At 38.4% G+C, this 13,011-nt stretch overlaps 1 protein-coding gene across 1 annotated transcript in view; it reads right to left on the bottom strand.

The window, feature by feature from the left end:
• GRM8 (glutamate metabotropic receptor 8) overlaps positions 1-13,011 on the bottom strand; it is a 502,734-nt gene that overhangs the window by 384,082 nt on the left and 105,641 nt on the right. Inside the window, exon 2 of the mRNA XM_070947976.1 lies at positions 10,169-10,385. Within this exon, the coding sequence (XP_070804077.1) occupies positions 10,169-10,385 (217 nt within the window). The remainder of the gene's footprint in view (positions 1-10,168; positions 10,386-13,011) is intronic.

Genomic DNA, 13,011 nt, shown 5'->3' with positions numbered 1-13,011 from the left:
ATCTCCACCAAGGTTATCTTCCTTACTCTTTACACCACCACGGTCCAAGCTTTATTAATTCCTGGTTTCTTCCAGATATATGGCACATGGCCAGGTTTTTTTGTGGACCCCTTCCCCTGACACTATCAGATCAGGTAGAGTGGGCACATTTTAGGTCCTCTCTATTAAATGAAGTCATCTGATGGAACTTTCTCCTTAGCTATGTTTGCTCTATGGAACAGCTTCTTCCTCACGATCTGGAAATCTCTATCTTCTTAGACTTCTGTAAGGCCACAAAGATATAGCACTTCTCCTAGATCCTGGATTGGAATTAAAGTTGTGCCCAGCATATTCAGGATATAAATATTATGGATCCTTGACTGAGTGTAATGTTTTTATTTTTGTTGAGTCTTGTTATTTTTGTATGTTTTATATGATCACAAGAGCCACCTCAGGGTATATATTATAAACTGGGTAGCTAAATAAGCATTTGAAAAAATAAATAAAAGTATAAAAATAAATGAAATAAAAACAGACTCTGCCTTATTATAAATGAAGGTTAAAAATTCTATTTGCAGTTTCCAAGATTCTGTATTTATCTCAAAGACTAGCATAAAAGGTACTTTATTGAACTCTATGTAATTTAAAAAGGGGGGCAAACTCTATCACAATGTTAAAAAGAATTATGGAGGAAATTATTCAGCTTCTGAATTAGAAAGTTATTACAAGGTAAAATGCAATGTAAGGTTGTGCTACATATGTATATATGAATATATATCTAGCAATGTATCTTCTGCCAGTCTTTCGAATATTGATTTTTAACCATGCTTCAAATCATATTATATCAGAATCTTTATTATGGCCCTTAAGCTATAGAACACAACAATAAAAATGCATAAAACTATAATTAATACAACTAAAAAGTAGACATAAATGTGCTAAAATTACATAAAATAAATTAACATTTATGTATCAATATCAAACATTACTCCTTTGAAATGTATTTTTATCTATTTAAAGAGAGAGTGTAACTCTGGGCCGCATACAACATAAACAACAACAATGATGATGATAGTAGACATTGCAGTGCCTGGACACAGCAGAATAGAAGAAAAAGAACTAGATAAAATCACAAAATACGAAGACCTGCATATAGAAGTAGAATGACTATGACAAAAGAAAGCAAAGACAACACCAATAGTACTAGTTCAAGAGCAACTCTTGAGCACCATCAGCATTAACAGAATTACCATCAGTCAACTGGAAAAGGCAACTTTACTCAGAACAGGTTACATCTTGCGGTAATACCTTTAATACCAACAAACAACAACATCTCCCTATCTCAGGTCTTTGGGAAGGACTCAATAGGTGGGTAAAAATGCCAAATCCACTCTAAACATTTGGCTGATGATGAATCATAGACAGACATAGAGTAACAGAGTTTGAAGAGACCTTCAGGGTTTTCGAAGCCAACCCCCTGCTTGAGCAGAAGACCCTATATCATTCTAATAAATAATAATAATAATAATAATAATAATAATAATAATAATAATAATAATAATAATAATAATAATTTTATTTCTATACTGCCCTTCTCCCGAAGGACTCAGGGTGGTGTACAGCCTGATTAAAAGCACAAAGACAAACAAAATTTAAAAATAATTAAAATTATTAAATAATTGGCTCAATTATAAAACCCCCAAATTTAAAATCCCACATTTAAAACCAATTAAAATCTTTACATTGATAGCCCGGCCTGGCGGAATAACAAGGTTTTGAGGGCACAGCGAAAAACACGGAGATCGGAGATCTTACGCATTTCTGGGGGCAGTTCATTCCAAAGGGCAGGGGCTCCCACAGAGAAGGCCCTCCCCCTGGGTGTCGCCAGCCGACATAATTTGGTCGATAGCACCCTGAGGAAACCCTCTCTGCGGGAGCGGACTGGCCGGTGGGAGGCTACTGGTGGCAGAAGACGGTCTCGAAGGTACTCAGGTCCAATGCCATGGAGCACTTTAAAGGTGGTAACCAACACCTTGAATTGCACCCGGAAGACCACTGGGAGCCAGTGCAGCTCACGCAGGAGGGGTAAATGGCTGTCCAATCTCTTCTTAAAAGCTTCCAGTGATGGGACACCCACAACTTCTGAAGGCAAGCCATTCAACTGGTTATTTGTTCTCACCGTTAGGAAATTTCTCTTTATTTTTAGGTTACTTCTCTCTTTGTTTAGTTTCCATCCATTGTTTCTTGTCTTGCCTACTAGTGCTTTGGAAAATACTTTGACTCCCTCATCTTTGTGAAAGTCCAATGTGTAGAGTAGCAATAAATCAAAATAAAATCACAAGCAATGCAAGTGAAATGCCAAATGGCCTACTTATCAATAGATATCAAGATGAAGCCTACAAGAACAGATTTTCTAGTGCCATTCAGGTTTTTTTAATATGGCACCAATAACTTTCTAGATCCTATTTACAAGAGACAAATTGGGCTCTAAGGATGTGACATTGTTCATTAACTTCAGATGGCCAGCCTCATCATAAAAGATCCCACAGTGTTCCTCAGCACTGAAATTCATCATGAAAGATTGACTATCCACCCTCAAGTTTAGGTTCCATAAGAAATCATAATTACCCTGTTTCCATAAAAAAAATATTTGAGAATTTCACATGTAAACTCTAAAGTATTATCATAAAGCTTCTGTCTTTGGACTGGCTCCTTAGAAATTTGTGTCTGTAGCTCCAATGCCTCCATCTAGCACTGCCATCAGATCAGTGGTGGGTTTCAAAATTTTTTACTACCAGTTCTGTGGATGTGGCTTGGTGGGCATGGCATGGCTTGGTGGGCATGGCTTAATAGGCATGGCAGGGGAAGGATACTGTAAAATCTCCATTTCCTCCTGATCAGCTGGGATTTGGGAGGCAGAAAATAGATGGGGCAGGGCCAGTCAGAATTTTTACTACAGGTTCTCCGAACTACTCAAAATTTCCGCTACCGGTTCTCCAGAATTGGTCAGAACCTGCTGAAACTCACCTCTGCATCAGATGATAGGGAATTATCCCTATAGGCATTGTTCCCATCTTTTTTTCATCATGTGAAATACCAAGCCACTGCCCTATCACAGAATTAAAGAAATAGTTTGTCCGCTACGAAATTAAATACAACAGTGAACAACGAAGACAAATAAAGCTTTTTGTCTTTCATGACAATGTGTACAAATACTGTCATTTGGAAAGTGTCCTTTAAATATTTTTAATGAAACACTTTGCTTCTTGCATTTGGCAAGGAAAATTCAGCAATACACACAGGACCATACAAGCATCCCGAATATTCTCCAACAGAAGGATCCACAATTGTTATTCTCTGAACAAAAAATAGGTTCACTTCCTTTAGCTATTTGTTACAAGTTAAAATGATACCAAAATGGCAAGTGTGCTATGACACCATTGAGCAAAGGATACATGATATAATTTACACTTTAATATCAGACCACCAAAGTACAAAGCTGATTTATTTGGATGATGATGTGAAACATGTATGGTGTCATTTGAAGGAATCCGTATCTCCCACTGCAGTCATCTATATCTCCTCTTCTCAACAGCTTACAGAGGAAATATACTCACTAAATTCATTGACTTGAAGTAGAATATATGTATACTTATTATTTTTGCTACATTGTTAACTATATATAATTAGCATACTTAATAGAAAGGCATACATGTGCCAAAATGAGTGAAGGTAAAAGAAAATAACAGGGGATGAGGTGGCTAAGACGCTGAGGTTGTTGATTGAAAGATCGGCAGTTCAGCGGTTCAAATCCCTAGTGCCATGTAACAGGGTGAGCTCCCGTTACTTGTCCCAGCTTCTGCCAACCTAGCAGTTCGAAAGCACGTAAAAAATGCAAGTAGAAAAATAGGGACCACCTTTGGTGGGAAGGTAACAACGTTCTGTGTGCCTTTGGCATTTAGTCATGCCGGCCACATGACCACGGAGACGTCTTCGGACAGTGCTGGCTCTTCGGCTTTGAAACGGAGAGCTTAGAGTTGGGAACGACTAGCATATATGTGTGAGGGGAACCTTTATCTTTACCTAAGAGGAAATAAATCTGATTCACATTCACAGATAAAATCCAACAGACCGCATATTCTCAGCTGATTTTGAAACTACATATGAAATATTTGTGTGGGGTTTTTTTAAGCTGTCCTTGGACTCTGAGTGGGTTATATTTTTAAAAAAGAAAATGATTTTCAAAATGAAATCTGTTGTTTTAATGGAAAAGCCTGTTTTAACAAAAATAGTCTCTGATCCCCCCCCTCCCTTCATTTCTTCACTCTGTGGCAAAGTGTCAGGCATATTATGCACATGAAGTCATGTACATGAAGTTAGTGCTTTGTTGATAATCAATTTTGGCTGCATATTCACATTTCCCAAGCAAATAACTTTTTTTTGTTCTTCCTTATATCTAGAAGAAAAAACATTTTATTACCTGGAAATCAGCTAGTGGACGCTTCTGTGCTGCAATATTCTGAAAGTTTCATTGGCAGGGAGATGTTTACCCAAAGCAAGACAATGTTACAAATTACTGAAGGAGTGGAAAAATCTTGCCATTTGCAGGTCTATTGTGAAGTTCTTCTAAAAAGCCCAACAGGAAGAAGGGAAATGCAGGCAGATGTTGTATCTAGACTGACTCAAGTAAGCATTTCTGCAACACATCTTCCAAAACATCAAAACAAAACCCACTTCCTTTCTCAAATCATTTTACTTGCAGTCTTTTCTAATAACACCTTTGTATTGACAGATGTTCTCAGTATTAAGAACAGGAGGCGAGGGAGAATTCAAAAAGCGCTAAGTGTTTTCCCTTAATCATATGCTGGAGTCTTCTGTTTTGTCTTCATTCCTTCCATTAACTGCCAGTCAGAAGAGGCAACAACTTTCCATCTGGATTTATCCTGATGCTTCAGTGACCACTAACAGGAATAAACCTGGCTCTACAGCATTCCATATTCCATTAGGGGATGGACTGGATTTTGTAATAAAAATGTCACAATAACTGAACCAAGCAAAAAGCCAGCACCCTAGAGAGACTTTGTTTAATCATTCTCTACTGCCAGATGTCAAGAATGTTTCCTGGTTGCCATCAGATTCTTGCTGACATTTGTTCAGGCACATGGTGCTCAAAAAATGTGTGTGTGTGTGTGTGTGTGTGTGTGTGTGTGTGTGTGTGTGTTTGCATTCATGTGTCTGCATATGTAAAAAATTAAGGAGAAGAACTAATATTTGATAAACTGCTGGGTAAAGAGATATTGAAAAAGCAATAAGCTTGACAATTCTGTTAAAGCTTGATAAAAATGCTGCCGGTCTCCCAAACTGCAATGAGCAAATCAACACTTCCTTGTTAATCATGTCAGGAGAAATAAGATGTGGCTCTTAGTTTGCCTTAGGTGCTGAAACGATCTTGCTCGGCTCGGTTGGAGAAATCTGAGAATAAACAACTTCATCACACTCAGAAGAATCTGCTTCTTGGGGCCAAGCAAAAGATTCTACCATAAACTTAACTGCCCCACTGATAATACAGACCTGCCTTGTGTAATATTTGGAAGAAGTAAAGCAAGCTCTGCTCTGCATTTTACTTGTCTGCATTACTTAATACTATCGTATTTCCCCGAAAATAAGACATGTCCGGATAATAAGCCCAGGCCACCCCAATGATGCCCTTGAAGTGATGTCCCAGTGCCTGGAGGCCGTGCGGATCTGGATGGGGAGGAACAGGCTCAAGCTCAACCCTTCCAAGACTGAGTGGCTGTGGCTCCCGGCATCCCGATATAGTCAGTTGACTCCATCACTGACTATTGGGGGTGAATCTTTGGCCCCCACAGAAAGGGTTCGCAATCTGGGAGTCCTCCTGGATATGCAGCTGTCCTTGGAGGAACATCTGACAGCTGTAACTAGGGGGACCTTTTGTCAGGTTCGCCTGATTCGCCAGTTGCGGCCCTTTCTTGATCGGGATTCCCTGTGCACAGTCACTCATGCCCTCGTCACCTCTCACCTTGACTACTGCAACGCTCTCTACATGGGGCTCCCCTTGAAGAGCACCCGGAGGCTCCAACTGGTCCAGAATGCAGCAGCGCGGGTAGTGATGGGAGCAGCATGGCGCTCCCATGTAACACCGCTCCTGCACGAGCTGCACTGGCTCCCAGTGGTCTTCCGGGTGCGCTTCAAGGTGTTGGTTATCACCTTTAAAGCGCTCCATGGCATCGGGCCTAGCTATCTTTGAGACCGCCTGCTGCTACCGACGACCTCCCATTGTCCCGTGCGCTCCCACAGAGAGGGCCTCCTCAGGGTGCCATCACCCAATCAATGTAGGCTGGTGACTCCCAGGGGGAGGGCCTTCTCTGTGGGGGCTCCTACCCTCTGGAATCAGTTGCCCCCAGAGATAAGAGAATCCATGACCTTAGTGCCTTCCGCCGTGCCCTTAAAACCCACTTTTTCCAGCAAGCCGGGCTGGCTTAAGAAGAAATTTTAAATGTTTTAATTGGTTTGTATTTTTAATTTTGGGCCAAATTTATATATATTTTAATTGTTTTTAATATTTGTATTTCATGTTTTTTTAATTCTGGCTGTACACCGCCCTGAGTCCTCAGGGAGAAGGGTGGTATATAAATGTAAAAATAAAAAAATAAATAAATAAATAAATAAATAAATAAATAAATAAATAAATAAATAAATAAATAAATTGGGCTTTTCAGTACATGCAATAATATAAGCCACCCCTGCAAAATAACCCCCCTAACACGCATGCGCAGCCAGTCCCACCATTTCCTCTGGTGAGGAATGCGACGGAGTTTGAAAGGTAAGACCTGGATCCCGCTTCTCACCCACCCCACCTGTCACCTCCAAATTGCATCCCTAAAGGGGGTGGGTGGCTAAGCAAGGGGAAGAAGCCCTGCCATGCCCGGCGAGGGAGGGAGAAGAGATGGCAAGGGGAGTCACATCTCGCTCCACGTGTCTCGCTTCTCCCCCATCCCACATGCCACCCCTCTCGATAAAGAAATGGCGGGGAAGGGAAGCAGCTGTTGACATTGGGGTGGGGTGGGACGTGTTGGGCTGCTCGGCCGATGCGAAGAACAAGGAGGGGAGACAACGCCAGTAACAGGACATCCAGTCCCATGCTCGCTGCCTCCTGCACCCCCAAAATAATAAGATACCCCCCCCCCCCGATAATAAGGCCAAGCCCTTATTTGGGGTGGTCAAAAGAAAATAAGACCCTATCTTATTTTCAGGGAAACACAGTAAATGAGCTTGATCCTGCCACCAACGTTGCTCAGAATATTGCTTATTATAGACTGTTAGGACCAGTTAACTGAGGGAAAGAATCAGTTGTTTAGTTCTTAAGATCCAGTTAGTTATAATTATCACAGGAAATTTCTCATGCATAAGCAAGTATCATTGTGTACATCTCATATGTATCTTATATAGGCACTTCAACCTGCATTTACTCTAGTGCCGACATATAGTCTGGTAAGAAATGTGTTGCATTTCATTTATGCATTTATGTTCCGTAACTATTATAAGTTGTTCAGATCACAGGTGAACAGATTAATTCTGTTCTTCTCAGCTACGTTATTAAATCTTACCATGATTTATTCTATTGACATAGAATGAACATATAGGCCTAAACCATCTTGCAAAAAAACTTAAAGAATATCTGATATAGGATTTCAAGAAATAGTTCGCATATCTGTATTTTCAAATCAAGAATTTCTTGATTGCAATAATAAATCCCCTACATAATATTATTGTTGCTTTATATGTGCTCTCTGCTTATGTCTAATATAACAATGTGACAGGTTGTTGAAACTCCATATTGACCTTTTCATTATGCTGCACTTCAGCTGACAATCTTCATTTCCTTTCTAAATCGTTTAAAGAAGGACAACAAGAAACAACATTTGAATCTTTAAAAGGCCAAATGATCATAATCTAAAATACAAAATTTACCTTTTTTTGCAAGTTATTGTTTTAAGAATGAACACAGATCATTTTTAATAAAAAAGAAAAAAGAAAAAAACCATTTGTATTCCCCCCAATTCCAAAATATATAACATTTTAAGAGCATGGCTTCCTAACATTATCCTAGTATCTATTTGCATATGTTAAGTTTCCTACTACTAAGAAGGAGCATTTTGCTCTATATATACATATAAAGAGTAATAGAAATAACTTGTTTATAATGAGTTCTGACAAAGCTTCTGAGTTACCCAGTCTTCCAGGGAACTTCTGTTCTGTTCTGTTTAGTAAAGTCATTATTTGCAGATTCAGTCTGGGTCGGTCATCAGGACCAGAAGTTTAGTCTTCCAAGTGATTATTTGCTTGAGTCATCCATCCATCATTTGCACTTTAATTATTTTTACACAGCGTGCCCAACCCAAAAGGTGAAATCAACCTAACAGGTAAAATCACTTTGAAGGGTGCATTCAATAGAAGAAATCAGGTCTTTGCAACTTAGATACAGTCCATGCTAAATATGTTCTATAGGGCACATATTTCTGCTTCTATGCATTTAACGTAACTAATTTTAACATAACAACATTTCAATATTCCTAGATATGAAGGTAAAAATGTCTTAACCAAAATTTGTCAGAACAGAACTTACAATAACGTTTTGCACTACTTGTTTTATATGAAATTGCTTCAATACATGTTTAGAATAAATATCTTCTAAATGCCAGTGTGGAATAAGATATCATGAATCAAATTTTGGTTCAACCTATAAAGGTAGTCCATAATTCAGTCACATTTTTTCAGGCTAGCCTACCTCATGAAGCATCTTGAAAATAAAATGTATTTTGACTCAGGCCTATTATTTTGAAATCTTTGAAAGAGGGAAATATCCAAGGTGGTTTTTTTTCCAGGTGGATATCAACAGTAGAATTATCACATGTGGACTTCTCTTTTCTATATGTAATATAAGAATTATTTATCAGATTAAAATTCACTGATGCACACTTTAGACTTTGGCCATTGCTACCTCTTTTAATCATTTTATAATGACTAAACATCTACAGTTCTTTAAAGAAATCCAGGATTTTTTTAATACAAAAAGTAACTATTCTAATTAAAATAGAATAGGTGAGATCCAAAGCAATGGGAATCATGTTTATAACCTTTGACTTATCAAAAATATTTTATCCTAAAAATAATAATTAGGATATATCAAGAGTCAGTTGAATGAGAAGAAAAATTGACCTTTATGGACAGCCATAAAAATGACCAACACCAGTGCTTCAAACCAAAATTTCTTACGTATTATAATACTTCATCTAATTGCCTGAAAGAAAACTTTCACATTCCTCCAAAGTGGTTTTCCAACCAGTTTGTCAATATAGAAGTACCAATAGGCAGATTCTCAGAAAGGTTAAAAAAAGAGGGGGGACAAAGTTGATGCAGTTTTCTCTGAGTGATAACTTTATTTAAGTAAAGGTAAAGATTCCCCTTGCACATATGTGCTAGTCGTTCCTGATTCTAGGGGGAGGTGTTCATCTCCGTTTCAAAGCCGAAGAGCCAGCTCTGTACAAAGATGTCTCTGTGGTCATGTGGCCGGCATGACTAAACACCAAAGGCGCACGGAATACTGTTACCTACCCACCAAAGGTGGTCCCTATTTTTCTACTTGCATTTTTTACATGCTTTCGAACTGCTAGGTTGGCAGAAGCTGGGACAAATAACAGGAGCTTACCCATTACGTGGCACTAGGGATTCGAACTACTGAACTGCCGATCTTCTGATCGACAAGCTCAGCATTTTAGCCACTGAGCCACCGCGTCCCTTTTTATTTAAGTACTGCATTTCAAATTCCAGGTGGAAATGACTTCAGTGAAATCACTCATGCAATATATTAGTAGGATCTCAATCTACTTAAAAGAGCTCCATTCGGCCACAATTTAATTTGTATGTTCCTAAACTCCCAGGTCTCCTTTTTTTAAAACAAAGTTTCCATTCTACATTGACCATCCTAATAAGCAGTGATTAAAAAGAAGCAGTTGTGTCTTGGTGGAGGTGGGTAGAGCAGGCTGTCCCATCTAGTATGTCACTTTGTTCTCATCAAATATATCATTGTTTTACATGAATCATGCAGGCCATGCCCAGGATTTAAAATTCACGCCCATAATATAATTTTTAAAACAGATTCACTTACCAATTTCCCTAGAGATTTGAGTGAAAGCTTCTACACCACTTTCCCCGTAGTTCCCTTCTGATGCCAATGTTGACACATAGTTCCATCCAAGTGCTGTCACAATGTCAACCATAGCTTGGGCTTGATAGGAGTCTGGCGGGACCACACGAGAGAAAAAATCATACCTTGTGTTATCACTCAGTTCTGGAGCTGTAGATGCATAGCTGATTTGAGGTATCTGCAAAGAACCAGCATGAGAAACATATTTCAAAAACCGGAAGGATGACTTGTAAACATAATAATGATACAAAAAAAGGGTCCTTCTAATAAAAGACTTTGTAACAGTTTTGGGCTGTTCTTCTTTTTAAGATATGCTCAAGCAGAGGCTGGGCAGACATCTGTTAAACATGAGAAATTGGGTTCCTGCAAGGAGCAAAGAATGGGGCGCGGTGGCTTAAAAAGCTCTTTGCAGTGCTATAATTCTATGTTTTATGAATCATAGAAGCCATGATTCTATGAAAAAGTGCTTATTTCTTAAATTTGTAAATGATGATACAGTGTTTATAAAGCAACAGCTTTAGATAAGAAATACATGATTTTCCAGTTATCACATTATTGTATATATAAGACTACCGTACAACAAATGTGACAGGAAAGCAGACTGTAGTATCAAGGCCAAGTCATCAATATTAAACTGATCTCTTTAATCCCTTTATTCATGGTGAGGTCGAGGCAACTGAGTGAAGCTGAGTGTTTACTGGCCAGGTGCCCTTCCTGATGCCTACACGGAATTTGCATCAGATATTTCCACCCTGAGAAAGAAACATCTGTCAATGCCTAGGATTGAACTCTCAACCTTCCAAGTGGGAGGCAAGAATCTTCACCTTTAGGTCACCACGACACTCCATTAAACTGATCTATTAATATCACAGTTAAATCTGGTTTCAATTTTTGTTCATTTTAAATAGCTCATTTTTATTCATTTTGTTCATTCACCACAAAATAGTGGCAAAAACATGATTATTTAACATACTGAAAGAGAATCCTTCTCTTGAGTCAGTTGCCCAGGAAAAAGTAAGTAGTTGTATTATTTTCTATCAACTGGAACTGTTTTTATGGTTTTATACATTTAAGTCAACTGTGGTTAACAAATTGGCTCATGTTTATTTATTTAATTTATGTAGTGGACAATCTCATCAACTGACTCTCCAGTGAACAAAATTTACAAAATAAAAACAACTAAAATAAAACAAATATTAGAACAGGCCTGTCAAACAAAAAAAGAGCCTGGTGGCTCAGCAGACTAAAAGCATTGTGATTAACACCAGCAGTCTGCAATTACTGTAAGTTCGAATCTCACCAGGCTCAAGGTTGACTCAGCCTTCCATCCTTTCTAAGGTAGGTAAAATGAGGACCAAGTTTGTGGGGGCAATAAGCTGACTTTGTATAAATATACAAAATTATGAAGGCTATTGCTTAACGCATTGTAAGCCGCCCTGAGTCTCCGGAGAAGGGCGGCATATAAATCAAATAAAAAAAAAAACTGGCAGGCCCGCAGGCGGAATACAGCCCGCCCGAACCATGCCCCAGCCCCCACAGGCAACGCCCACCCCACCACTGCAAAGGCAAAAAAACATCCTGATACATCGCGATATGTCACAATACAGCCCGTGATGCAATCAGGCTTGACACCCGTGTATTAGAACATTAAATATTTCCTGGATTTCTACTTAAAAATATTCCTAATCAAAGTAGTCATTTATTGGGTATTTCCCAGTAAACTTTCTCAGCAGAGTTTAGCTGATGACATCAGGAAAGCAATGATAAATTGCAAATTTATTCAGCAGGAAATAATTTCAGTTTGAAAAAAGAATTGGTGTAATTTTGGTTTCACATCATCTGTTTCTCAACCTTTTCCTTTCCTTTCCTTTCCTTTCCTTTCCTTTCCTTTCCTTTCCTTTCCTTTCCTTTCCTTTCTTTCCTTTCCTTTCCTTTCCTTTCCTTACCCCTCCTTTCCTCCCATCTTTTTCCTTCCTCCCTCCCTCCCTCCCTCTCTCCCTTCCTTCCTTCCTCCCTCCCTCCCTCCCTCCCTCCCTTCCTTCCTTCCTTCCTTCCTTCCTTCCTTCCTTCCTTTTCCTTTATGTGACTGTATGATCATCTTGTCAGAATTTGTAGGCTTCAGAATGTATTCCTTATTTATACAGTTAATGAATCAAATGTAAGCACAACCGCTAGCAACACAAACTGCTGGAGCAGTAACTAGTTAGCAGGCAATAAATTTGCATGTACAAAAGTTAGAAAATATGCATTTCAATACTAACAAATTAGAACATCATCACTCTAGGGCATCATAAGAAATGGCTTTTCAGATTGGACAAGGCAACAAGAATATTTTAATTGGTAAACACACACTAATTATCAATATTATTATTTCTTAAAGACCATCAAGCTTTGTTCTTTGCAACAAGTGGTAATTAAAATACAATGTTTTATTAATTTCTAATTATTCCGATAGGGGAAGAATTGACTAACAGATTATTATTCTTATCTTTCATGTTTAAGATATATATGAAAATCTGAATTACAAATAAAGAGCTGTAACATACAAGCGAAGAAATTTGGTCAAATACATGTTACAGAAAAAGCTATTAAAAGACAATAAGATTTTTATCAAAATTCATGAGGATATTTTTTGACAGACAAACAGATACAATTTGCAGATCTCATTATCTAAATGTCAAGAATTTAGATAGGAAGCTTAAAAAGCTCCCCATCTCACATGTTTGTAAGATTTTTTTTAAATTTATGGAATTAACATTTTCTAAACCGAACAGTCTGTTCTGGCTATCAATCCAACAATAAAC

The sequence above is a fragment of the Pituophis catenifer genome, unplaced genomic scaffold (genome assembly GCF_029215685.1).
Source record: "Pituophis catenifer annectens isolate HBS135680 unplaced genomic scaffold, rPitCat1.0.hap2 SCAF_7, whole genome shotgun sequence".
Taxonomy (NCBI): domain Eukaryota; kingdom Metazoa; phylum Chordata; class Lepidosauria; order Squamata; family Colubridae; genus Pituophis; species Pituophis catenifer.
The sequence above is the reverse complement of the archived record's forward strand: the minus strand, read 5'-3'. Positions and strand labels throughout refer to the sequence as shown.